Source organism: Pantherophis guttatus, chromosome 6 (genome assembly GCF_059756535.1).
Source record: "Pantherophis guttatus breed Tessera chromosome 6, ASM5975653v1, whole genome shotgun sequence".
NCBI lineage: Eukaryota > Metazoa > Chordata > Lepidosauria > Squamata > Colubridae > Pantherophis > Pantherophis guttatus.
Genome location: NC_142068.1, coordinates 4,287,359 through 4,311,523, shown reverse-complemented (window position 1 = coordinate 4,311,523; position 24,165 = coordinate 4,287,359). Strand labels below are relative to the sequence as shown.

General features: G+C 49.0%; 1 protein-coding gene across 1 annotated transcript; it reads left to right on the top strand.

The window, feature by feature from the left end:
* Positions 1–9,004: 9,004 nt before the first annotated feature.
* NPPC (natriuretic peptide C) lies at positions 9,005–20,367 on the top strand. The gene is made up of 3 exons (XM_087872023.1): positions 9,005–9,271; positions 10,555–10,989; positions 19,503–20,367. Exons 1-2 carry the CDS (start codon positions 9,167–9,169, stop codon positions 10,948–10,950), a joined length of 501 nt encoding a protein of 166 aa, XP_087728149.1. The 5' UTR covers positions 9,005–9,166; the 3' UTR covers positions 10,951–10,989; positions 19,503–20,367.
* The last annotated feature ends 3,798 nt before the right edge of the window (positions 20,368–24,165 follow it).

The window sequence follows — 24,165 nt, the reverse complement described above, 5'->3', positions numbered from 1 at the left end:
TCTCTCTCTCTCTCTCTGTATCTCTCTATGTCTCTCTCTCTCCCCCTCTCTCTGTATCTCTCTGTCTCTCTCCCGCTCTCTCTGTATCTCTCTATGTCTCTCTCTCTCCCCTCCCTCTCTCTCTGTATCTCTCTGTCTCTCTCTCTCTCTCTCTGTATCTCTCTGTCTCTCTCTCTCCCCCTCTCTCTGTATCTCCCTATGTCTCTCTCCCGCTCTCTCTGTATCTCTCTGTCTCTCTCTCTCCCCTTCTCTCTGTATCTCTCTATGTCTCTCTCTCTCCCCCTCTCTCTGTATCTCTCTGTCTCTCTCCCGCTCTCTCTGTATCTCTCTCTCTCTCTCTCTCTCTCTGTATCTCTCTATGTCTCTCTCTCTCCCCCTCTCTCTGTATCTCTCTGTCTCTCTCCCGCTCTCTCTGTATCTCTCTATGTCTCTCTCTCCCCTTCTCTCTGTATCTCTCTATGTCTCTCTCTCTCTCCCCCTCTCTCTGTATCTCTCTATGTCTCTCTCCCGCTCTCTCTGTATCTCTCTATGTCTCTCCCCCTCTCTCTGTATCTCTCTATGTCTCTCTCCCGCTCTCTCTGTATCTCTCTATGTCTCTCTCTCTCCCCTTCTCTCTGTATCTCTCTGTCTCTGCCCCGGCCGCTTCTCCATCCTCCGCCGACACCCTTACCTTCTCAGGCCAGGTGAGGAGTGATTGGCAGGGGAGGGAGAGGGGCGGGGCCAGCCAGTGGTAGGATCACCTGACAGGGAGCCACAGCAGAGGGCCCAAAGAGCCACATGCGGCTCCGGAGCCGCAGGTTGCTGACCCCTGCCCCAGGGTCACAAGTGACTTGTCATTCTTTTTCTTGGCTCAGCTAGGGGGCAGTAGCGAGCCAACTTTTGCTTAATCTGAAAAAATGAAGCGGAAACTCCAAAAATGGTCCCTGCTGTAGGCTAAACTCCGATTAAAAGGGGGAAAAAAAATCTAACTTTTTTATCCTGGAAAGGAAATTACATGGAAGTCACCAAGGGTGAAGCATAGACTTTAAAAGAAATCGGATGTTCTCTTTCTATTCTGAAGTCAGATTCGTCGCTTTTGTATGATTCCACTGCCCAGCTCAATGACTTTAAGGTGTGCATGGACTCCAACTCCCACAATTCCTCAGCCAGCTTGCTGGGGAATTCTGGGAGTTGAAGTCCACAAAACTTAATATGGCTGAGGTTGAGAAACACTAATGAAATAATCAGGAACAGTTCTGGGAAAGACTGTGGAATTTTTTTAGAGTAACAAATAGCAATAGCCCTTAAGATGTATATGCCGCTTCACAGTGCTTTTACAGCCCTCTCTAAGCATTTTACAGAGTCAGCCTCTTGCCCCCAAAATCTGGGTCCTCGTTTTACTGATCTCGGAAGGATGGAAGGCTGAGGCAACTTTGAGCTGGCCAGGATTGAACTCTTGACAGTGAGCAGAGCTAGCCTGCAATGATGTATTCTAACCACTGCACCACCACAGAAGGGAGGGAGGGAGGGAGGGAGGGAGGGAGGGAGGGAAGGAAGGAAGGAAGGAAGGAAAGAAAGAAAGGAAGGAAGGAAGGAAGGAAGGAAGGAAGGAAGGAAGGAAGAAAGAAAGAAAGAAAGAAAGAAAGAAAGAAAGAAAGAAAGAAAGAAAGAAAGAAAGAAAGCAATAGCACTTAGCTGTTTACAGAGTCAGCCTCTTGCCCCCAACAAGAGTCTTGGTGCTGTTAAAGTAGCACTTAGCTGCCAGCTGCCTGCAATTACTGCGAGTTCAAATCTCACCAGGCTCAAGGTTGACTCAGCCTTCCCTCCTTTCGAGGGAGGTAAAATGAGGACCCGGATTGTGGGGGCAATAAGCTGACTTTGTATAAAAAAGAACACCACTTGGGGGGGGGGCGAAAGCCCTGCTAAGCAGGTATATACAAAAAGTATGAAGGCTATTGCTTAACGCATTGTAAGCCGCCCTGAGTCTCCGGAGAAGGGCGGCATATAAATCGAACCAATAAATAAATAAATAAATAAACAATCTGGCTCCTCATTATACCGACCTCGGAAGGATGGAAGGCTGAGTCAACTTTGAATTGGTTAGGATTGAACTCCTGGCTGTGGACAGTTTACCTTCAATAATGCACTTTAACCACTGTGCCACAGAAAGAAAGAAAGAAAGAAAGAAAGAAAGAAAGAAAGAAAGAAAGAAAGAAAGGAAGGAAGGAAGGAAGGAAGGAAGGAAGGAAGGAAGGAAGGAAGGAAGGAAAGAAGGAAGGTGGAAGGTGGAAGGGAGGGAAAGAAGGAAAGAAAGAAAGAGAGAGAGAGAGAAAGAAAGAAAGGGAAGGAAGGAAGGAAGGAAGAAAAGATAGAAAGGAAGGAAGGAAGGTGGAAGGGAGGGAAAGAAGGAAAGAGAGAGAGAGAGAGAGAGAGAAAGAAAGAAATCACAGTCCTCTCTGAGTGGTTTACAGAACCAGCCTATTGCCCCCCACACAACAATCTGGGTCCACATTTTACTGACTTTGGAAGGACGGAAGGCTGAATCCACTTTGAGCCGGTCAGGATCGAACCGCTGACAGCCAGCAGAATTAGCCTGCAACATTGCATTCTGACCACTGCGCCATCACAGCTCTTTATATATGGAAGTACCGATAGGCCATTCATTGCAGTGACATTTTTAAAGGGATAGGGTTTTTTTTTTGAGTGAGTGAGGGAGGGTCTTTATATATTATCTATTTTGAAACTTTTATTTGTTGGCTTGTTGCATTGCCCCCCCCACTCTTTGCTTGGTGAAAAAATAACGGGGGGGTTTAACATTTGATTTAAACCCACCCCTGCCTTCAAAAAGATGTTTTTTTGGACAAAGTCTTAACATTTCATTTTATTTTTAATTTATTTATTACAATTATCGGCTACCCATCTTACCACAGGGTAACTCTGGGGAGACTTACCGTGTTTCCCTGAAAATAAGCACTCCCCAAAAATATTTAAATGCATGTACAGCTGGTCCCTGCCATTTCCTCTGGTTAGGGTTAGAGAGACAGAGCTGGAAATCAGGTAAGACAGCAAGAGGAGCTCTGTCTTGCTCCACGCGCCCCAAAAGAATAAGACCTCCCCGAAAATAAGGCCAAGTGCTTATTTCGGGGTTCAAAAAAATATAAGACAGGGTCTTATTTTCGGGGAAACACGGTGCAATATTCAAAAGATAAAACTATACACTGCCTATAACAGTGGTGGATTTCAAATTTTTTTACTACTGGTTCTGTGGGTGTGGCTTGGTGGGCGTGGCGTGGCATGGCATGGCTTGGTGGGCGTGGCAGGGGAAGGATACTGTAAAATCTCCATTCCCTCCCCAATCCAGGGGAAGGATACTGCAAAATCCCCATTTCCTCCCGATCAGCTGGGACTCGGGAGGCAGAGAATAGATGGGCGCGGGGCCAGTCAGAATGTTTACTACCGGTTCTCCGAACTACTCAAAATTTCCGCTAACCAGTTCTCCAGAACTGGTCCGAACCGGCTGAAACCCACCTCTGGCCTATAAGCCATGCAAGTAAAATAGTATAAAAATAGAAATACTTTTAAAAATGTACGTCAGGAACGTTCTTTATTCTTCTGATAGGCTGATAGCGCCAGATCGTTTTTCCGTTCCTTGCTAATGCCCCCATCGGTTGGACATTAATTGCACACTTATGCACACAAAGCCACACAAAGACACCTCGTTCCCTCCCTTTGCCTCTGCGGCCCTGGGAATGGTGTTCCCTGCCCTGGGGCAATTGCTCTGCAAATACCTCTGACCTCAACCGGTTTTCGTAAACCGCCCCTTTACCCGTATGTGGGCAATTCTAGATAAGGGGCAGCGGTGACAGCATCAGGCGCTCTGGAAGTGACGCCCAGTCTCTGCAAAAGGGAAGCTGGGGGGGGGGGAGACACAGGAAGAACCAAAAAAGGCCAAGCCAACTCCCCACCACTGGTTGCAAACTTTACTTTGCCTAACGGGGAAGGAAAAGTGAAAAATTGAGGTTCTTCTAAGACGGGTGGGTCTCCAAAAGGTGGCCATTTTAAGACTTGCGGACTTCAACTCCCAGAATTCCCCAGTCAACATGGCTGGCTGAGGAATTCTGGGAGTTGAAGTCCGCAAGTTGTAAAATGGCAGCGTTTGGAGACCCCCCTGTTTGAAGAGAGTGTGGATTTCATAATTTTGAAGACTTGTTTTCCTTTTGATGAGAATTTAGATCAGAACGGGAGCCTCTTTAGAAGGTAAATTTCCTCTTGAGTAGAGCTTCCATGCTGGTGATTTCATGACAGATCCAGATAGAGCTCAGCAGCATTTGCGGATATGGGTGCTGTGGCTTTCTAACCACCTGGGATCTCCTGGTGGCCTCCCATCCAAGGAATCACACAGTTCAATCAGGCTTTGCTTTTCTACGGCCACCTCTCCGAGCTCCCGGCTGCTTTTCCCAGGGAATTATTTTTATTTATTTATTTGTATCCTGACTTTATTAGTTTCACAAATAACTCCAGGCAGCGAACAGGTCCGACATACTTTCCTGCTTGTATTTTGGCCACAACAACCCTGTGAGGTGGGCTGGGCTGAGTTGAGAAAGAGGGACTGGCCCAAGGTCACGCCATTGGCTTTCATGGCTAAGACGGGACTAGAACTCTGCTGGTGATTGGCCCAAGTCACTCAGTCAGTTTTGATGCCTAAAGCGGGACTAGAACTCACTGTCTCCTGGCCATTGGCTCTAAGTCACCCAGCTAACTTTTATGCCTAAAGCGGGATTAGAACTCACCATCTCCTAGTGATTGGCAAGTCACCCAGTCAGTTTTTGTGCCAAAGGCGGGACTAAAACTCACCATCTCCTAGTGATTGGCAAGTCACCCAGTCAGTTTTTGTGCCAAAGGCGGGACTAAAACTCACCATCTCCTAGCGATTGGCAAGTCACCCAGTCAGTTTTTGTGCTTAAGGCGGGACTAGAACTCACCGTCTCCTAGTGATTGGCAAGTCACCCAGTCAGTTTTTTGTGCTTAAGGCGGGACTAGAACTCACCGTCTCCTAGTGATTGGCAAGTCACCCAGTCAGTTTTTTGTGCTTAAGGCAGGACTAGAACTCACCAGCTCCTAGTGATTGGCAAGTCACCCAGTCAGTTTTTGTGCCAAAGGCGGGACTAAAACTCACCGTCTCCTAGTGATTGGCAAGTCACCCAGTCAGTTTTCGTGCTTAAGGCGGGACTAGAACTCACCATCTCCTAGTGATTGGCAAGTCGCCCAGTCAGTTTTTGTGCTTAAGGCGGGACTAGAACTCACCATCTCCTAGTGATTGGCTCAAAGTCACCCAGTCAGTTTTCATGCCTAAGGCGGGACTAAAACGCACCGTCTCCTGGTGATTGGCTCAAAGCCACCCAGCTAACCTTCAACCTAAGGCAGGATTAGAATTCACTGTCTCCTAGTGATTGACAAGCCATTCAGTCAGCTGTTGTGCCAAAGGTGGAACTAGAAATCACCGTCTCCTGGTGATTGGCTCAAAGAGAGACAGCTTACTTTTAGGCCTAAAATAGGATTAGAACTCCCCCTCTCCTAGTGTTTGGCAAGTCGCCCCGTCGGTTTTCGTCTCTAAGGAGGGACTAGAACTCACCGTCGCCTGGTTTCTAGCCTGGTGCCTTCACCACTAGACTAAACTGGCTCAAAGAGCCACAGGTTGCGACGAGCTAAGGGCTATGGGAGAAAACTCTGCTTAAAGCGAGCATCTTCGCACCCACGCGCTCACTAACCAGGATAACACAAGGCCCCCAACCTTGGTGTAACAAACCACAGCTGCATTCAGAGAGACCACCATACATTCCTATGTTGGGAACCATCCACTGTCGTTTGGAAATGAGACGGGCATCAAATACATTTAATAAATAAATGAACAAGAAACACCCACATTGGCTGCGCTCATGCGGTAAAGTTTAACCAAGCCAGGTCGGGTTAAACTCAACATCTGCATTTACACAACAGGCAAAGCTGAAGCTGGGTTAAGGCTCACTTCTGTTGTCGGAGTGTTTGTTCAATGTACAGCAGTGGTGGATTTCTACTGGTTCAACCCGGTTCGGGCAAACTGGTAGCGGCAACGGCAGGAGGCTCCGACCTCCGGATGTCATCACGGAAGCCTTGCGCATGAGAATTGCCGTGTGCGCGCAAAAACCGGTAGCAAAGGTAAGTGAAACCCACTACTGACATGCAGATAGTCCTCGACTTACAACGGTTCACTTAGTGACCGTTCAAAGTCGCGACGGCACTGAAATAAGGCACTTAAGAGCCATTTTTCACACTTAACGACCGTTGCAGCGTCCCCATGGCCTTGTGGTTTACATTCGGACGCTTGGCAACTGATTCATATTTATGACGGTTGCAGCGTCCCGGGGTCACGCGATCGATCCCCTTTTGCGACCTTCTGACGAGCCGAGTCAACGGGGAAGGCAGATTCACTTAACAGCCGAGTTACTAATTTAAGAAGCGCAGCGGTTCGCTTAACAAATGCGGCAAGACAGGTCGTAAAACGGGGCAAAGCTCGCTTAAGAAGCTTCTCCCTTAGCAACGTAAATTTGGGCCTCCATTGCAGTGGTGGGTTTTAAATTTTTTTTACTACCGGTTCTGTGGGCGTGGCTTGGTGGGCGTGGCAGGGGAAGGATACTGTAAAATCTCCATTCCCTCCCCAATCCAGGGGAAGGTTACTGCAAAATCCCCATTTCCTCCCGATCAGCTGGGACTTGGGAGGCAGAGAATAGATGGGGGCGGGGCCAGTCAGAATTTTTACTACCGGTTCCCCGAACTACTCAAAATTTCCGCTACCAGTTCGCCAGAACTGGTCCGAACCTGCTGAAACCCACCTGTGTTCCATTGTGGTCGTAAATTGAGGACTACCTGCGTTATGCAACCCCGAAAGTGGGGTAAGTGAAGAACCAGTGAAATGTCAATGCGAGTCATGACCCAGAGAGGGCAACTGGCTTTCCCACAACCGCCTGAGCCCAGCCTCGGTTTGGCTGGAGGAGAAGGGATTTCCATGGCAGTCGGGACCCTCTGGGTCTTCCGGTCTTGCAGTGTTTGTGCGAACACGTGTGTGTGTGTGTGTATGTACACAAAATCCTTCAGGTCCTTTCTGTAGGATGTGACCATCTCCCCATCTGGCTGCTGGACTCCCCCCGGAAGACAGAAATGGTGGGGGGGGCACGAATGAACAATCCTACAATTCTGTGTTTAAGATGCCCCCCTCCTCTTAATTTCGGATCCCTAGATTTGGAGGAGGGAGGCGGGGGGGGGGGCACTAGGGATTTCCCAGCCAGCTTTACGGGAGAAGAACCTCCCTTGTCTCAACGGGGATTTAATCGGATTTTTAAGTATCTCCCCCTCCCCTCACTTGGAATTTGACACATTAGAAAAAAAGAAAGGAGGCAGGGAGAGAGAGAGGAAGGAAGGAAGGAAGGAAGGAAGGAAGGAAGGAAGGAAGGAAGGAAGGAAGGAAGAGGGAAGGAAGGGAGGGAGGTGGAAGGGATGGAAAGAAAGAGAGAGCGAGAGAGAGAGAAAGAAAGAAAGAAAGAAAGAAAGAAAGAAAGAAAGAAAGAAAGAACAAAAGAAAGAAAGAAAGAGGGAAGGAAGGAAAGTGGAAGGGAGGGAAATAAAAAAAGAAAGAAAGAAAGGGGGAAGGAAGGAAGGAACGACAGAATGGAAGGAAGGAAGGGGGAAGGGAGGGAAAGAAAGAAGGAAAGAAAGGAAGGGAAGGAAGGAAGGAAGGAAGAAAGAGGGAAGGAAGGGAGGGGGGTGGAAGGGATGGAAGGAAAGAGAAAGAAAGAAAGAAAGAAAGGGGGAAGGAAGGAAGGAAAGTCAGAAAGGAGGGAAAGTGGAAGGGAGGGAAATAAAAAAAGAAAGAAAGAAAGGGAGAAGGAAGGAAGGAACGACAGAATGGAAGGAAGGAAGGGGGAAGGGAGGGAAAGAAAGAAGGAAAGAAAGGAAGGGAGGAAGGAAAGACAGAAAGGAAGGAAGGAGGTGGAAGGGAGGGAAAGAGAAAGAAAAAAGAAAGGGAAGGAAGGAAGGAAGGAAGAAAGAGGGAAGGAAGGGAGGGAGGTGGAAGGGATGGAAAGAAAGAGAGAAAGAAAGAAAGAAAGAAAGGGGGAAGGAAGGAAAGTCAGAAAGGAGGGAAAGTGGAAGGGAGGGAAATAAAAAAAGAAAGAAAGAAAGGGGGAAGGAAGGAAGGAAAGAAAGACAGAATGGAAGGAAGGAAGGGGGAAGGGAGGGAAAGAAAGAAGGAAAGAAAGGAAGGGAGGAAGGAAAGACAGAAAGGAAGGAAGGAGGTGGAAGGGAGGGAAAGAGAAAAAAAAGAAAGGGAAGGAAGGAAGACAGGAAGGTGGAACGGAAAGAAAGAAAGAAGGAAAGGACGGAAGGAAGGAAGGAATGAAGGAAAGACAGAAAGGAAGGAAGGTGGAAGGGAGGGAAAGAGAAAAAAAGAAGGAAGGAAGGTGGAAGGGAAAGAAAGAAGGAAAGGAAGGAAGGAAGGGAGGAATGAAGGAAAGACAGGAAGGAAGGAAGGAAGGAAGGAAGGAAGGAAGGAAGGAAAGTGGAAGGGAGGGAAAGAGAAAGAAAGAAGGAAGGAAGGAAAAGCGGGAGAAGAAGACTGCAGCAGAGCTGCTTCCTCTCCCCCCACCCCCTCGAGTGGGGGGGGGGCTCTTGACCCCAACTTTTTCCCGACCCTCCCTCAACTCCAGACCTTTGGAAGCCCGACGGACTCCCAGGCCAATGGTTCCCGGCCGGGCGGGCGGGGATCTGAGAGGTGGGAAAGCAGCGGAGGCCCCGGCTGAGCTCCTGCCCCAGAGCGCCCCCTCGGGGCCCATCCCGCCCCCCCTCCTCCTCCTCCTCCAGGCAAGAAGAGGGAGGCTGGATGGCGACGGCTCCCTCCCTCCCTCCTCCCGCCGGCCGGGGCGGAGGATGCCGTCGGTGCGTCACCTGCAGGTCGCTTATATAAGGCGCGGGAGGCGATGCCGGCGCTGCGAGCGGATCCGGCCAGGCAAGCGAGCGAGGCTCGACGAGACGCTCCTGCAGCCACAGCGCCCGCTCGGCTCGGCTCGGTTCAGCTCAGCGGTCCGCGCCGTCGGGGATTCTCTCTCTCTGTGTCTCGCCCACCGGCTTCTTGGCCGCCTTTCTGCTCAGCCCGGGAATGGGCGGCTCCCGTCTGGCGGCCGGCGGGCTGCTGCTCCTGCTGGCCCTGCTGGCTCTCACCCTCGACGGGAAGCCCGCGCCGCCGCAGCCGCTGCACAACAAGGTGAGCCGCCGCGCTGGGGAGAGGACGGTTAGGGCTCGCCCGGCTTTTCCTCGACGGGGGGCGGGGGGGGGGCTGCTTTGGGTTCCGTCCTGGGCGCAGGCGGCGCAGGGGTTGCCGTGGGTGCCATCGCGGCGTCGGGTTTTGGGGGGAAAACCCCTTCCCCACCCGGAGCTTAGAAGCGGGAGAGGGGGGACTACAGCTCCCACCGTCCCCTCCTAAACACGGAGGACTACAGCTAACACGGGGGACTACAGCTCCCATCGTCCCCGCGTAAACACGGGGAACTACACCTCCCACCGTCCACTCCTAAACACGGAGGACTACAGCTAACACGGGGGACTACAGCTCCCATCGTCCCCTCCTAAACACGGAGGACTACAGCTAACACGGGGGACTACAGCTCCCATCGTCCCCGCGTAAACACGGGGAACTACACCTCCCACCGTCCCCTCCTAAACACGGGGGACTACACCTCCCATCGTCCCCGCCTAAACACGGGAAACTACACCTCCCACCGTCCCTGCCTAAACACCGGGGACTACAGCTAACACGGGGGACTACAGCTCCCATCATCCCCGCCTAAACAGGGGGGACTACACCTCCCACCGTCCCCTCCTAGACACGGGGGAACTACACCTCCCATCGTCCCCTCCTAGACACGGGGGACTACACCACCCATCGTCCCCTCCTAAATACAGGGGAACTACACCTCCCATCGTCCCCTCCTAAACACAGGGGAACTACACCTCCCACCGTCCACTCCTAAACACGGGGAACTACACCTCCCACCGTCCCCTCCTAGACACGGGGGACTACACCTCCCATCGTCCCCTCCTAAACACAGGGGAACTACACCTCCCACCGTCCCCTCCTAGACACGGGGGACTACACCTCCCATCGTCCCCTCCTAAACACAGGGGAACTACACCTCCCACCGTCCCCTCCTAGACACGGGGGACTACACCTCCCATCGTCCCCTTCTCAACACGGGGGACTACACCTCCCATCGTCCCCGCCTCAACACTAAACTGCTGGAAAGGGGTCTTTAGGAAGTGGGGGGGGAAAAAAAGCGGACGACGGCGGGACCCCTTGCCTTCCTTTTCCCACCCTCCCCGTCTAATCCTGCAAAACCCCCCACTCGCGATCGCTTCTTCTTCTTTTCTTTTTCCCCTCCACGCGATCCCACCTTCGGGGGGGGTGAGTGGGTGGGAGAAGGACCGTCCCGTCCCGTCCGGGCTCTGCTCCGCTCCGCTGCAACGGGGGCTCCTCGTCTTTTCTTGCAGGCTCCGGCGGGCGGCACGACGGCGTTGCGGCGGGAGCTGACGGAGCAGCCGGAGGGGTCGTCGGGTCCCGCGGCCGGAGGAGGAGGAGGAGGAGGAGGCGGCGGGCGCAGCGGCTCCAAAGCGGCCAGTGCAGCCTCGACGCCGCCGAAGAGCAAAGGAGGAGCGGCGGCGGCTGCGGCGTCGCGGCTGATGCGGGATCTGCGCCCCGACAGCAAGCAGTCGCGGGCCGCCTGGGGCCGGATGGTGCACCCCGAGCACCACGCAGGAGGAGGCGGCGGCGGAGGCGGCGGCGGAGGTTCGCGTCGTCCGAAGGGGGCGGCCAAGAAAGGGCTGGCCAAGGGCTGCTTCGGCCTCAAGCTCGACCGCATCGGCTCCCTGAGCGGCCTGGGCTGCTGAGCCCCGTCGAGGGCGGCTCCAAGGCGACACCTGGCGGCGGTGAGTGGAAGCGCCGCCTGGCCTCCGTCCCTCCGGCAGCGCAATGGGTCGATGGGTTTGGGAGTGGGGGCGGTGGGGAAAATGTAAAGTTGGTTACTACCGGTTCTGTGGGCGTGGCTTGGTGGGGGTGGGGCGGATATTGTGACTGGGTGGGCGTGGCCAATTTATTTTTTTTATATACTTTTAAACCCGTTTTTAAAAGTATGTACTTTTATACTTTTAAAGCAATACTTTTATTGCTTAGCGCATTGTAAGCCGCCCTGAGTCTCCAGAGAAGGGCAGCATATAAATCAAATTTAAAAAAAAAAAAAACACACACACAATTTTTTATGGAAATCATTAAAAAATTGCTTTCAAAAGCCTCTGACGATCCAAGCTGAGTTTGCCTGATCATCAGAGGCTTTTTTTTCTTCTTTTAAATGCCTCTGCCGATCAGGCAACTCAGCTGGGATCGTCAAAGGCTTTTAAAAGCATTTTTTCTACAACCTCTTCGGGGAAGAGGTTGTAAAAAAAATGCTTTCAAAAGGCTCGGAGGATCCCAGCTGAGTTGCCTGATCGGCAGAGGCTTTTTTTTCCCGTTTTAAATGTCTCTGACGATCAGGCAACTCAGCTTGGATCGTCAGAGGCTTTTAAAAGGGAAAAAAACCTCTGATGATCGCGTGGCTCAGCTGGGCATGGGGGAGAGGCAGGGATTTTTGCTACCGGTTCTCCGAACCACCCGCCTCCATCGCTACCGGTTTGGACGATCCGGTCCGAACCAGGAGCATTTCACCCCTGGGTGTGGGGGAGACTCCACCATCACCTGAATCAAAGTCTCGGGTTTCACGTTAGAAGTGTGGGTTGTTCCTTTTATACGTCCGGTCCATTTGTCACCAGGATAGAAAAAATTTGGGGGGGGTATTTTGGGGGGGGCACTGAAAAGACTGGGCGGGGGAGGCTGTTCTCAAACTGGACACGGCTGAGCATTTGGATGATGGGATTTCCCTTCTTCCCGAATCTGCTTCCTGGGTTCGCACACTATTTACGGGTCATCCTCGACTTACGACCACAATGGTGCCCCCCCCAAATCTCCGTGGCCTAAGCAAGGCAGTTATCAAGTGAGTTTGGCCCCATTTTTCGACCTTTCCTGCCACCGTTGTTAAGTGGAATTGCTGCGCTTGTTGGGGTCAGTGATGCGGTTCTTCAGGGAGCCTGGCTTCCCCGTTGTACGTCAGACGGTCGTAAAAGGGGGGATTGCGGGACCCTGGGATGCTGCAACCGTCATAAATACGAGTCGCTTGCAAAACATCCACATTTTGATCACCTGACTCTGGGGGATGCTGCAATTGTGGTAAGTGTGGGAAAACGACAGTAAATCACCTTTTTTCGGTGCTGTTCTAACCTAAAACGGTCACTAAGTGAGCTGTTGTAAGCCGAGGACCACCTGTGTTTGTTATTTATTGATTAAATTTATTAGCTGCCCATCTTATTTCGAAAGGACGCTTGTGGGACGATGGGACTGTAAAATAAGGAAGTCGCTAAGGTTGGCCCAGCCATAAAGTTATATTAAATAAGTTATATTAAATAAATAAAGCGAGGGAAGAAATTGCAAGCTAAGCATGTTGGAAAGCAGCTGTTAATTGTCCTGGGTTAAGTGTGTTGTGTGAATAGAGACTGGGAATGTTTTATTCCATCCATGATGGTCTATCATCCTGCCTTTCGTGTAGACGGTAGGATTGTGTATCCAATCATCTGTAGGTTTCGAGCTAAGCCTTGTTTTCCCGTAAACGAGGGTGCAAATTGTTAAAACCCGCTGGGAATGCTGGGAGTTGAAGTCTTGCACAACTGGAAGGGTTCATATTGTGGAAGATTTCTCTACCGTGGCAATTTTAAGGTGGGCGGACTTCAACTCCCAGAATTCCCCAGCACAGCTGGCTTTTGGCAATCTGACAATCGAAGTCAAGATTCACTCCGCAGCTCACCAATGTTAACAACTGCAGTGCGTCACTTAACAAATGCGGCAAGAATGGTCCCAAACGGGGGCAAAATTCGCGTAACAAACGTCTCGCTTAGCAACAGAAATTTGGGGCTCCGTTGTGGCCGTAAATTGAGGACCTGTATGAAAAGGGACCGGTCCTGTTTCCTGCATTTCTGCAGCTGGCTTGAGTGGCGGCTTCAGAGACTGACAACTGATTCTTCTCTCTCTTGGTTGTGTAACACAATTGTGAGCCAATGTGCGATTGGCCGCACGTTGGGTTTCCTTCCCATTTTTCAAGTTATCTTGCAGCTCGTTCAGTTTCGGTAGGCAACACCGCAGCCAATTTTGCACCAAAATTGCACCTTAAAACTTTCGTTTTTTTCAGCAAGCCGGGCTGGCTTAATATATTTTTTAAATATTTTTAATTGGTTTGTTATTTTAAATTGGGGGCCAAATTAATATATGTCTTTTTAATTGCTTTTTAATGTTTGTATTGTATGTTTTTATCTGGCTGTACACCGCCCTGAAGTCCCTCGGGAGAAGGTGCGGTAGATAAATTCGAAATAAAATAAAAATAAATAAATAAATAAATTCCGATCCCCCGAAAGATCCTTCTTAAACGGAGGCTGATAAAATTTCTCTAGGGCTGGAAGAGCTCGGTTCGAAGGGCTTTCCCCCCTTAGGAAAAGGGGCAGAATTTGGGGTCTCAGACACTTTCTGAGCAGTGTCTCGGATCCCGAAGTGTGCAAAAGGCTAGTGCAATTTCTTTTTTCCACCCCTTAAAAAACAACTTTCGAATTTGGCATCCACCTGTTTCTGGCTAAATGAGGAAGGGGGCATAATTATAGTCGGCTTCGTTCACTTTCTAACCAGCCGGCTGGAAAAAGTTTATTTGTCCCATTTAAAATAAAATAAGTATAAATATATTCTCCCACATCTGTTGCATAGCGGGGATTTTTCCAGCCTGCAACTCTGCGTGAGAAAACTTAAAAACAAAGAAGATGGATGAAAACGTAGTCTTGGTCGCATTTATTTTATGAATTGTTTTATTTGAAGCGTTTTGCGTGCCAGGCCTTCCTGCCCATCATCCTCAGATAATGCCGTTGTGCCTGATGGGAATTGTGATCTAGAATTTCAAGCAGATCTGGAACCACCTGCAGTAGTTAAAAGTTCCTACTGGGTGGAGTAAGAGCTCGCCTTACGACCACAAACGAGACTGAAATCCCTGTTGCTAAGCGAGACGTTTGTTAAGTGAGTGCCACCTTTGGTAAAGGGAATTTGCTGCAGCGGTTCAGTTAGCGACGGGGTTGTTAAGTGAATCTGGCTTCCTCATTCGCTTGGTTTTAGCCGAAGGTCGCAAAAGGGGATTGCGTGACATGGCAAACGTCATAAATATAAAATCCGTGGTCAAGAATTTTGATCACGTGACCACGGGGATGCTGCCACGGTCTTTAAGTCTGGAAAAATGGTCCTAAGTCCCTAAATCGTCGTAACGTCGGTCACTAAATGAACTGTTGTAACTTGAGAACCGATGCACCTCTTAAGGAATCGTCTCCAAGTCTTTATTTTTTTTCCGTGACTCAACGACAAAGTTAATTTCTTTTAAGCTTCCAAATTGCCACGTTTTATTTTTTATTATTATTATTATTTTGGCTGTTTCTTACAGCTGTGCCAAAGCCCTGGAGAAGGGACTGGACAGGTGCTTCTCTAATCCTCCCCACGGAAATTATTCTGGTTTTTTTGTGGTTTTTTTTTTTTTTGTAGGTCTTAATTAAGTCTTTATTAAAAGGCTGCCGAATATTAATACTAGGTTGGCAAGCTTCGTTTCGCCTTCTCTTAGCCGCAAATCTCGTTTGGGAAAAAAAATCCCTGGCAAAGCAGAATACGGTGCTTAAAAAGGAGGTGGGATGAAATATTGAAAGAACAGCTGGAAGGAAGAACAGCGTAAATCTGTATTTCTCAACCTTGGGCAGCTTGAAGACGGGTGGACTTCAACTCCCAGAATTCCCCAGCCAGCTATAGCTGGCTGGGGGATTCTGGGAATTGAAGTCCACCCGTCTTCAAACTGCCAAGGTTGAAAAAAAATCCTGGCTGTTAGCATCCTACAGGTAGTCTTCGACTTACGACCACAATTGAGCCCGGAATTTCCGTTGTTAAGCGAGACACTTCCCCAGTGAATTTTCTCCCGTTTGGGGACCTTTCTTGCCAAAGTGGGTTAAGCGAATCGCTGCCGGTGTCAAATTAGTAACACGGTCGTTAAATGGATCCGGGTTCCCCGTTGACTTGGCTTGTCAGAACGTCGCAAAAGGGGGATCAGGTGACCTTGGGACACCGCGTCGGTCATAAGTACGAGTCGGTTGGCCAAGCAGCTGAATTTGGGTTACGGAGAATGCCCCAAAGGTCATCAGTGTGGGGGGGGGAAAAAACGGTCGTAAGTCCCTTTTTTCTTTCCCCCTGTGCCATCGTAACTTCGAACGGTCACTAAACGAACCGTTGTAAGTCGAGGACTGTGTGTTTTCAGGTTGGCAGCAGGGAAGATCCGGTTACTTTGGAGAGCAAATTTAGGATGCGAGCATCCTAAATTTAGGGCCACTCTCACCCAACCAGACGGATGCCGGGAACGAGTTGTTTTGCCTAGCAACCGCTTGTGCACAAAAAGCTGTTTTTTGTCTACGGAAGGCCCTGCGTGAATCTGACGTTGTTGTTTTCCTGTGTCGGTGGAACTTTTTGAAAAGAGAGGAGATGGCAATTCGCGATTCCTCTTTGAAGTGGATTAAAGAAAAAAGGAAGACCTTACAAGAGGTTGTAAAAAAAATGCTTTCAAAAGGCTCTGAGCATCCCAGCTGAGCTGCCTGATCGGCAGAGGCTTTTTTTTTTCTTTTAAATGCCTCTGACGATCAGGCAACTCAGCTGGGATCGTCAGAGGCTTTTTTTTAAAAAAAGGATTTTTTCTTTTAAATGTCTCTGATGAACCCAGCTGAGCCGCGCGATCATCAGAGGCTTTTTTTTTTTTTACTTTTAAAAGCATTTTTTCTACAACCTCTTTGGTTGTAGAAAAAATGCTTTTAAAAGTAAAAAAAAAAAAGCCTCTGATGATCGTGCGGATCAGCTGGGCATTAGGGGTGGTGGCAGGGATTTTTGCTACCGGTTCTCCGAACCACCCGCCTCCATCGCTACCGGATCTCGCGATCCGGTCCGAACTGGGAGCATTTCACCCCTGGGTTAATCCATTAGCATTCAGGGTCTTTCGGACCCCCATTTTTGCACCCTGGTGGCCCCCGCTTTCCCACTCCGTTAAACACGAATTAACCCCAACTTCAGAATTTATGGGTGCCCCAATACATGGCACGTTTTTGCTAGATCGACGTCTCTTTCTTCCATGATCAGTAAAGGGCTACAGAGAAGGTTGTGCAATTTAATATTAGGAGTAATGTGATAGCAAGGTTGCAATATTTGAGGGGCTGCCCCAAAAAAGAGTGGGGGGGGGGGAACGGACGGATAATCAGCCTGTTTTCCTCCAACGCGCCCGAAGGCAGGACAAGGAGCGACGGATGGAAAACTCATCAAGGAAAGAGCGCCACTGAAGAAATAATTTTCTGACTGTGGAAACAATTAACCAGTGGAACTACTTGCCACCAGAAGTTGTGGGTGCTCCATCGCTGGAGGCTTTTAAGAAGAGACTGGACAGCCATTTGTCAGAAACAGTACTATAGGGTTTCCTGCCTGAGCAGGGGGTTGGACTAGAAGACCTCCAAGGTCCCTTCCTACTCTGTTGTCCTGTGAATGATTTGTGTGTATAGGAATATGGGGATGAAGTCGGTCGAAGGTGCTTTTAGTGACTTGCCATCTGATGAGAATAAGACCTGATGGAGAAGGTTCAGCTGTTTGGCGGGGGGGGGGTGTTTGGGGCTAGACTAGATGACCTCCAAGGTCCCTTCCGGCTTCTATTCTGATTGATTAAACTCTCCCCCCACACCCACCCAGAATGAAATTCTTGGGGTGCCGCATCTCCTAACCCCTGAAGTCTTAATAAGATGTTGACATTTAAGATGAACATTTCACCAATAGTCCTCGGCTTACGACGATTTGCTTAACGACCGTTCGAAGTTATGAACGGTCACGGAGAGAAAAAGGGACCGATGACCGTGTTTCGCACTTACAACCGTCGCAGCATCCCCCGTGATCAAAATTTCAGACGCTTGGCAACGGATTCATATTTATGACGGTCGCAATGTCTATGGGGTCACACCACCCCCTTTTTGTGACCTTTCTCACCAGCGAAGTCAACGCGGAAGCCAGATTCACTTAACAACCGGGTTACTAACTTATCTACTGCAGTGATTCATTTAACAACGGTGGCAAGAAAGGTCGTAAAATGGGGCAAAACTCGCTTTAAAAATGTCTCCCTTAACAACAGGAATTTTGGGGTCAATTGTGGTCCTAAATCGAGGACTACCTGTATTGAGAGGCCGTCATCTTGATGGACCACGCACAACGGGTTATTTGTTCCTGGCCAACCATAAAGCTTATTCAGATGGCTAGAGATAGTCCTCCACTTACAACAGTTCGTTTAGTGACCATTCAAAGTTACAACCGCACAGAAAAATGTGACTTGGGACCGTGTTTCATAGTTGCAACCTTTGCAGGATCACACTTGGCAGCCGACTCATACTTATGACCGTTGCTGTGTCCCAAGGTCAGGGGATCACCTTCTACCTCCTTCTAACAAGTCAATGGGAAAGCCAGATTCACTTAACAACCAGGTTACTAACTTAACAACTGCAGCGATTCACTTAACAACCGTGGCAGGTACGGTCGTAAAACAGGGCGAAAACTCGCTTAACAAATGTTTTGCTTAGCAAGCTAAATTTCGGGCTCCATCAGGGTCATAACTCGAGGACTATCTGTACTTTCTAGGTCTCAAATGCTGCTATGTAGGTAGTCCTCGACTTAGGACCACGGTTGAGCCCAAAAATTCTGTTGTTAATTGAGTTTTGCCTCATTTTACGACCTTTCTTACCACTTGCCATTTATGACGGTTGCGGTAGCCAGAGTCACCTGATTGCTATTTGTGACCTTCCCAGCTAGCTTCCGGCAAGCTAGCTGGGAAGCTGGATTCGCTTAATGACTGCATGTTTCCCTTAACAACTGCAGTGTTTCGCTTAACAAGCTTGGCAAGAAAAAAAAAGGTTGTAAAACGAGGCAGTGCGTACTGGATAACTGCCTTGCTTAGGGAAGGAGAGTCTGGCCCCAGGTGTAGTCATAAGTTGAGGACTACTTCTTGAGCTTGGACTAGGTTGGACTAGACCTAGGGTCTCCAACTTTGGCAACTTTTAAGACTTGTGGACTTCAACTCCCAGAATTCCTCAGCCAGCTTTGCTTGTCACTAACTTTAACAGCTGAAAGTGATTTCCTTAACAACTGTGGCAAGGAAGGTCGTAAAAAAACGGGATAAAATTCACTTAACTAATGTCTCGCTTAGCAACGGAAATTTGGGGCTCAGTTGCGGTCATCAGCCGAGGACTACCTGTATTCTGTTTTTTTTCTGTAAAGAGGTGCTGGACAACTTCTTGGGATGTCAATCGATCAGAATAGAGCCGGGAGGGACCTTGGAGGTCATCTAGTCCAGCCCCCTGCTCAACCAGGAGACCCTACACCCGTGATGGCGAACCTATGGCACGCGTGCCACAGGTGGCACGCGGAGCCATATTAGTGGGCATGCCAGCTCAGCTCTGGGGCGCATGCGCGTGCCGGCCAGCTGATTTTTGGGCCTTCTGGGCCCACCAGAAGTAGGGAAACAGGCTGTTCCCTGCCTCTGGAGGGCCTGGGGGGGTGTGGAAGCCCCGTTTTTCTTTCTTCCCTGGTTCCAGATCCTCTCTGTGTATCTGGGGAGGGCGAAAACAGCCTTTCCCACTCCCTTGGAGGCCCTACGGAGGCTGAAAGGGCCCATTTCCCGACTCCCGGTGGGACAGGAAGTGATGTTTTTTCCTGTCCCCAGCCTCCAGAGACTCCTAGAGAGGCTCCTACAGACTCCTAGAGAGGCTCCTACAGACTCCTAGAGAGGTTCTGGAGGCTGGGGACAGCAAAAAAATGTCACTTCCTGTCCCACCGAGAGTCAGGAAATGGGCCCTTTCAGCCTCCGTAGGGCCTCCAAGGGAGTGGGAAAGGCTGTTTTCGCCCTCCCCAGATACACAGAGAGGATCTGGAACCAGGGAAGAAAGAAAAACGGGCCTACCAGGCCGTCATGTGCCAGGAGCGGGATGGGGGGGAGGGGGTTGCACACGCATGCGCGTGGGCATGTACGTGCGCGACCCTCCCCCGCCCCGCCCCCTCTCCTGGCACACAAAAAGGTTAGCCATCACTGCCCTACACCATTCCAGACAAGTGTCTGCCCAGTCTTTTTAAAAACCTCCAGTGATGAAGCAGCCACAAGTTCTGGTGGCAGGCTGTTCCGCTGGCTAATCGTCCTCCCCGTTAGGACGCTTCTCCCTTAATTCCAGGTTGCTTCTCCCCTTGTCGGAATCCCCTGATGACTCTTTTGATGCTTTTCTTCCAGGTCTTTGAAGGGACACACCCCACCCCATCCGCGGACATTTCTGGACATCCCCTGCAGTCACCCAGGACCCCTCTGGCGGGACCCCCAGGGGCCATACCGCCTGTCTCCTGTTGGTACGAGGACCCGACGCCGAAACAACCATTTTGAGTGGGAGGGGGCTTGGTAAGGTTGGATTGAGAGTTTTGCACCCCCGAATCTTCCTCTCTTCCCTAATGTATACATAGACGCCATATATATAGATAAGACGCCAACACACCCAACACAAAAACACAGCCACACACACACACACACAACTTCTTCCCCCGCGACAAAGGACCGTTTCTTGGAGACTGAGAAAAAAAAACCCCCAGCTGCGTATGCCCTCCAAATCGCTGTTTGTACATTCGTGTCACGCATAAATGTATTTAAGTTGTAAAAGCTATTTATATATTGTTTATAAAGAGATATTTATAAGGGAAAAAAAAATTTATTTATGTAAACGAAAGGAAAAGGGGCCGAGCATTGTAACTTCTTCTTTTTTTTTCCCCGTCACCCCCCCACCCCTTCCTCTCATCCTGAATAGCTGGAAGAAAACAAAACAAAAAAAACACAAAAAATTCTTCATGTACGATTGGTAACATTGTCTTTTTTGTTTTTAATCAGACGCAAAATCTTTCTTTCCGTAATTAAAATTGTGGGTTTTGGAACAAAGGCGTTCGATAACCACGGATAAGAGTAAATAAATTTGTAAAAAAAAAAAAAAGGAGATGCACACTAGTTACCAAACGTTTTTAAAAGGACCTGCTGTTCCGCTTGTCGTTTTTAACAAGAAATTACAACTACTTTTCAAAATGTCCCCGCAATTAAACTCGCTAGACTGGAGGAATTTTTGCCTTTTCTTTTACTACTAAATTTGAAATCCGTCTTTTGTCTTCGCAGCATCTAGCAATTTCTCCCGGGAACCGATGAATATTAATCCTCTTTCAACACTCTTTCTTTAAGGGTTGAATCTGAATCTCAAACTAAATCGAGGGAGTCCTCGGCTTACGACCACAATTGTGCCCCAAAATTCTGTCGCAAAGTGGGACGTTTGTTAAGTACATTTTACCCCGTTTTTGCTTTTTTTCAAGAGGTGGCTGGACTTTCTAGTTTTTGTTTTTTCTTTGAAGATGTTTCGCTTCTCATCCAAGGAGCTTCTTCAGCTCTGAAGATCATAGCTTCAGAACTGAAGAAGCTTCTGGGACGAGAAGTGAAACGTCTTCAAAGGAAAAACCAGAAAGTCCAGCTGCCTCTTGAAAAAAAGCACCTTTGGGACAACTGTGACCTGGATGATGGAGAATCTCCGGAAACATACCCCATTTTGCAACTTTTCTTCCCACGGTTGTTAAATGAGTCATTGCAGTTTCTTTGTAACGTGGGCGTTAAGTGAATCTGGCTTCCCCATTGACTCCGCTTGTCAAAAGGTCACAAAAAGAGGATCACCTGACCCCCCACCCCCACCCCCACGGGACACTGCGGCCGTCATACATATTATGAATTTTGATCACGTGACCAGAGAGATGCACCAAAGGTCGTAAGTGTGGAAAACGGTCACAAGTCACTTTTTTCAGGGCGGCTGTAACTCTGAACGGTCACTAAACGAACGGTTGTAAGCTGAGGACTAGCTGTATCTTAACAGCGGGGCATCCCAACTTGGCAACTTGGAAGAGGTGTGGAGTTTGCTCCCTGCTTACATACAGTAGATTTCCCTGCCAGGGGTTGATGTGGGTGTGGTTTCCTCCTTGGTAGTTCCTGGATTAAGAGTATTGTTTTCGCCCGATTGTTTGTCTGGTGATAATCCCCGCTTATCTGGGTGTTGGTTGCTGGAGAGGATGTGTTCTGGTTCCTTTTCGTTTGCTTTTTTTATTTTTTCATTGTCCTTTCAATGGTGTATAAATGTGGTTTATCTCTATGGGTCCACCACACCCCAACCAACATTGGCACGGCAAGCTATTGTATATTCACAGTAGGGAGCAAACGCAACCACACATGATATTATCTAGTTGGGTGATGAAACTAGATCTGTAAGAAGCTTAGATGACACCAAAAATCCCATCGTCGTCATCGTCCTCCTCCTCCTCCTCCTCCTCCTCTCTACACAGGCCACTCCCTTCTAGCACTGATGATGTTATCTAGCTGGGTCATGAAACGCCTGTAAGAAAATAAGCTCAGAGAACACCAAGGATCCCATAGTCCTCCTCCATAAACCCCACTCCTTGCAGCACTGATGATGTTACCTAGTTGGGTCATAAACTGTCTGCAAGAAAATGACCAAGCTCACGACCCCACAGTTCAACCCTGAGCCACAGATTTCTTGTTATCCGTCCGTCCGTCCGTCCGTCCGTCCATCCACTCAGTTTATAGACTACCTCTCTCATTCAGCTGGCTGCTTGCAATTAAAACAGAATTTAAAAAAAGACACCAAAAATGACATAAAAACAGCCGAAAAGCAAACAAGCCATCTCACCCATGTTATCAGATTCTCCTCAGGCTTGATGTCAAAACCAGGTTTATGGTATGAAGGGCCAGGAGGGTTGGGGAAAGTCTAATTTTTTGGGGGGGAATGATGTTCCAGAGCAGGGGTCTCCAACCTTGGCAACTTTAAGACTTGTGGACTTCAACTCCCAGAATTCCTCAGCCAGCTTTGCGGGCTGAGGAATTCTGGGAGTTGAAGTCCACAAGTCTTAAAGTGGAAGTCCACAGCAAAGCTTTTGCGGGCTGAGGAATTCTGGGAGTTGAAGTCCACAAGTCTTAAAGTGGAAGTCCACAGCAAAGCTTTGCTGGCTGAGGAATTCTGGGAGCTGAAGTCCACAAGTCTTAAAGTGGAAGTCCACAGCAAAGCTTTGCTGGCTGAGGAATTCTGGGAGTTGAAGTCCACAAGTCTTAAACTGGAAGTCCACAGCAAAGCTTTTGCAGGCTGAGGAATTCTGGGAGCTGAAGTCCACAAGTCTTAAAGTGGAAGTCCACAGCAAAGCTTTTGCAGGCTGAGGAATTCTGGGAGCTGAAGTCCACAAGTCTTAAAAGTTGCCAAGGTTGGAGATCCCCGTTCCAGAGGGGCCGGTGCCACGGCAGAAAAGGCTCTTGTGTCCTGGCATTTGACACGTGTGGGATCCGGGCTGTGCCTCCCTTGCCAGATTTAAAGAGCCTTGATAGTACAGTGGTCTAAGCACCCTGTTATTAAGACCAGCTGCCTGCAATTACTGCAAGTTCAAATCTCCCCAGGCTCAAGGTTGACTCAGCCTTCCATCCTTTCTAAGGTAGGTGAAATGAGGACCCAGTTTGTGGGGGCAATAAGCTGACTTTGTATAAAAATATACAAAAGTATGAAGGCTATTGCTTAATGCATTGTAAGCCGCCCTGAGTCTCCAGAGAAGGGCGGCATATAAATCAAATTAATAAAAAAAAAAAAACACACAATGGGGAGACACAACCAGGGACGGACAAGCCCCGTACATTTTTATTATGCAAACTAACTCAGAAAACACCCTCTGGAACAACCTCCCCCCAGAGATACATACAATAACAGACCTCCGGATTTTTCGTCGGGCCCTGAAAACAGATTTATTTCAACTAGCTGGGCTGGCTTGAGTTAAATTTTAAATTGATTTTAAATTGGGTTGTTTTAATTTACGGCCAAAATAATATTTAATTATTTTAAACTGCTTTTAAATTTTGTATGTATTGTTTTTTACTTTGGCTGTTCACCGCCCTGAGTCCTATTTGGAGAAGGGCGGTATAGAAATAAGAACAAATAAATAAATAAATAATTCTCATTCCCAAATATTTGTAAGCCGCCCCCAGATTTGCTGAGAGCGGGCGGCCAGATAAATGTTCTCCAAAGAATAAAACTCAGGAGCCAGGTGAAATTTGGTATAAACCAGGGGGGTGTCCAACCTTGGCAACTTTTAAGACTTGTGGTACTTCCAATGGCCAGAAATCTCCAGCCAGCATGAAGTCCACAAGCCATAAACTTGCCAGAAAGTTGGCACAATTTATCCCTCTTTCTTGTCCCTGGCAGAGGATGACCAGGGCTTCATCCAGCTCCCCCCACTGGGTTCAGACAGCCTTTCTTTGGCCCTGGGATCTCTCACACCCTCACCTGTCGCCCCGAAAGAGGAGCAAAGGAACAGATGCTCCAAATATTACAGAAGAGGAACTCTTGCAGTTATTGTGATGCGATGGTCGGTCGCTGACGGACAGGCCTCCCAAGATGGGAAGGAGCAAACCAGCAATTTGGTCGAGCAGCAGAGAATGAATAAGGACACAATTGGTTCCCAACACCGGATGGCAAATATTGCAATGGGATAGAAACTTTGGAGGACAATGTCCTTTTTCTTAGCTTTAGGGAATATCGCCTGCAGTTTAAAGCAGGGGTCTCCCACCGTGGCAACTTTAAGCCTGGCAGATTTCAACTCCCAGAATTCCAAATTCTGGGAGTTGAAGTCTGCCAGGCTTAAAGTTGCCACGGTGGGAGATCCCTGTTTTAAAGCTGTTTTTCTGATCCTGGAGGCCACTTTTAACTATTTCTGAACAACAGAGTTAGAAGGGACCTTGGAGGTCTTCTAGTCCAACCCCCAGCTCAGCCAGGAGAGCCTATACCTGTGATGGTGAACCGATGGCACGCGTGTCGGAAGTGACACGCAGA

What these genes read in the sequence shown, in the direction of transcription:
- NPPC (XM_087872023.1), top strand. Translation starts at nt 9,167, where the DNA reads ATGGGCGGCTCCCGTCTGGCGGCCGGCGGGCTGCTGCTCCTGCTGGCC. An exon ending in CGCAGCCGCTGCACAACAAG is followed by an intron (nt 9,272 to 10,554) that starts GTGAGCCGCCGC and finishes CTTTTCTTGCAG; the next exon opens with GCTCCGGCGGGCGGCACGAC.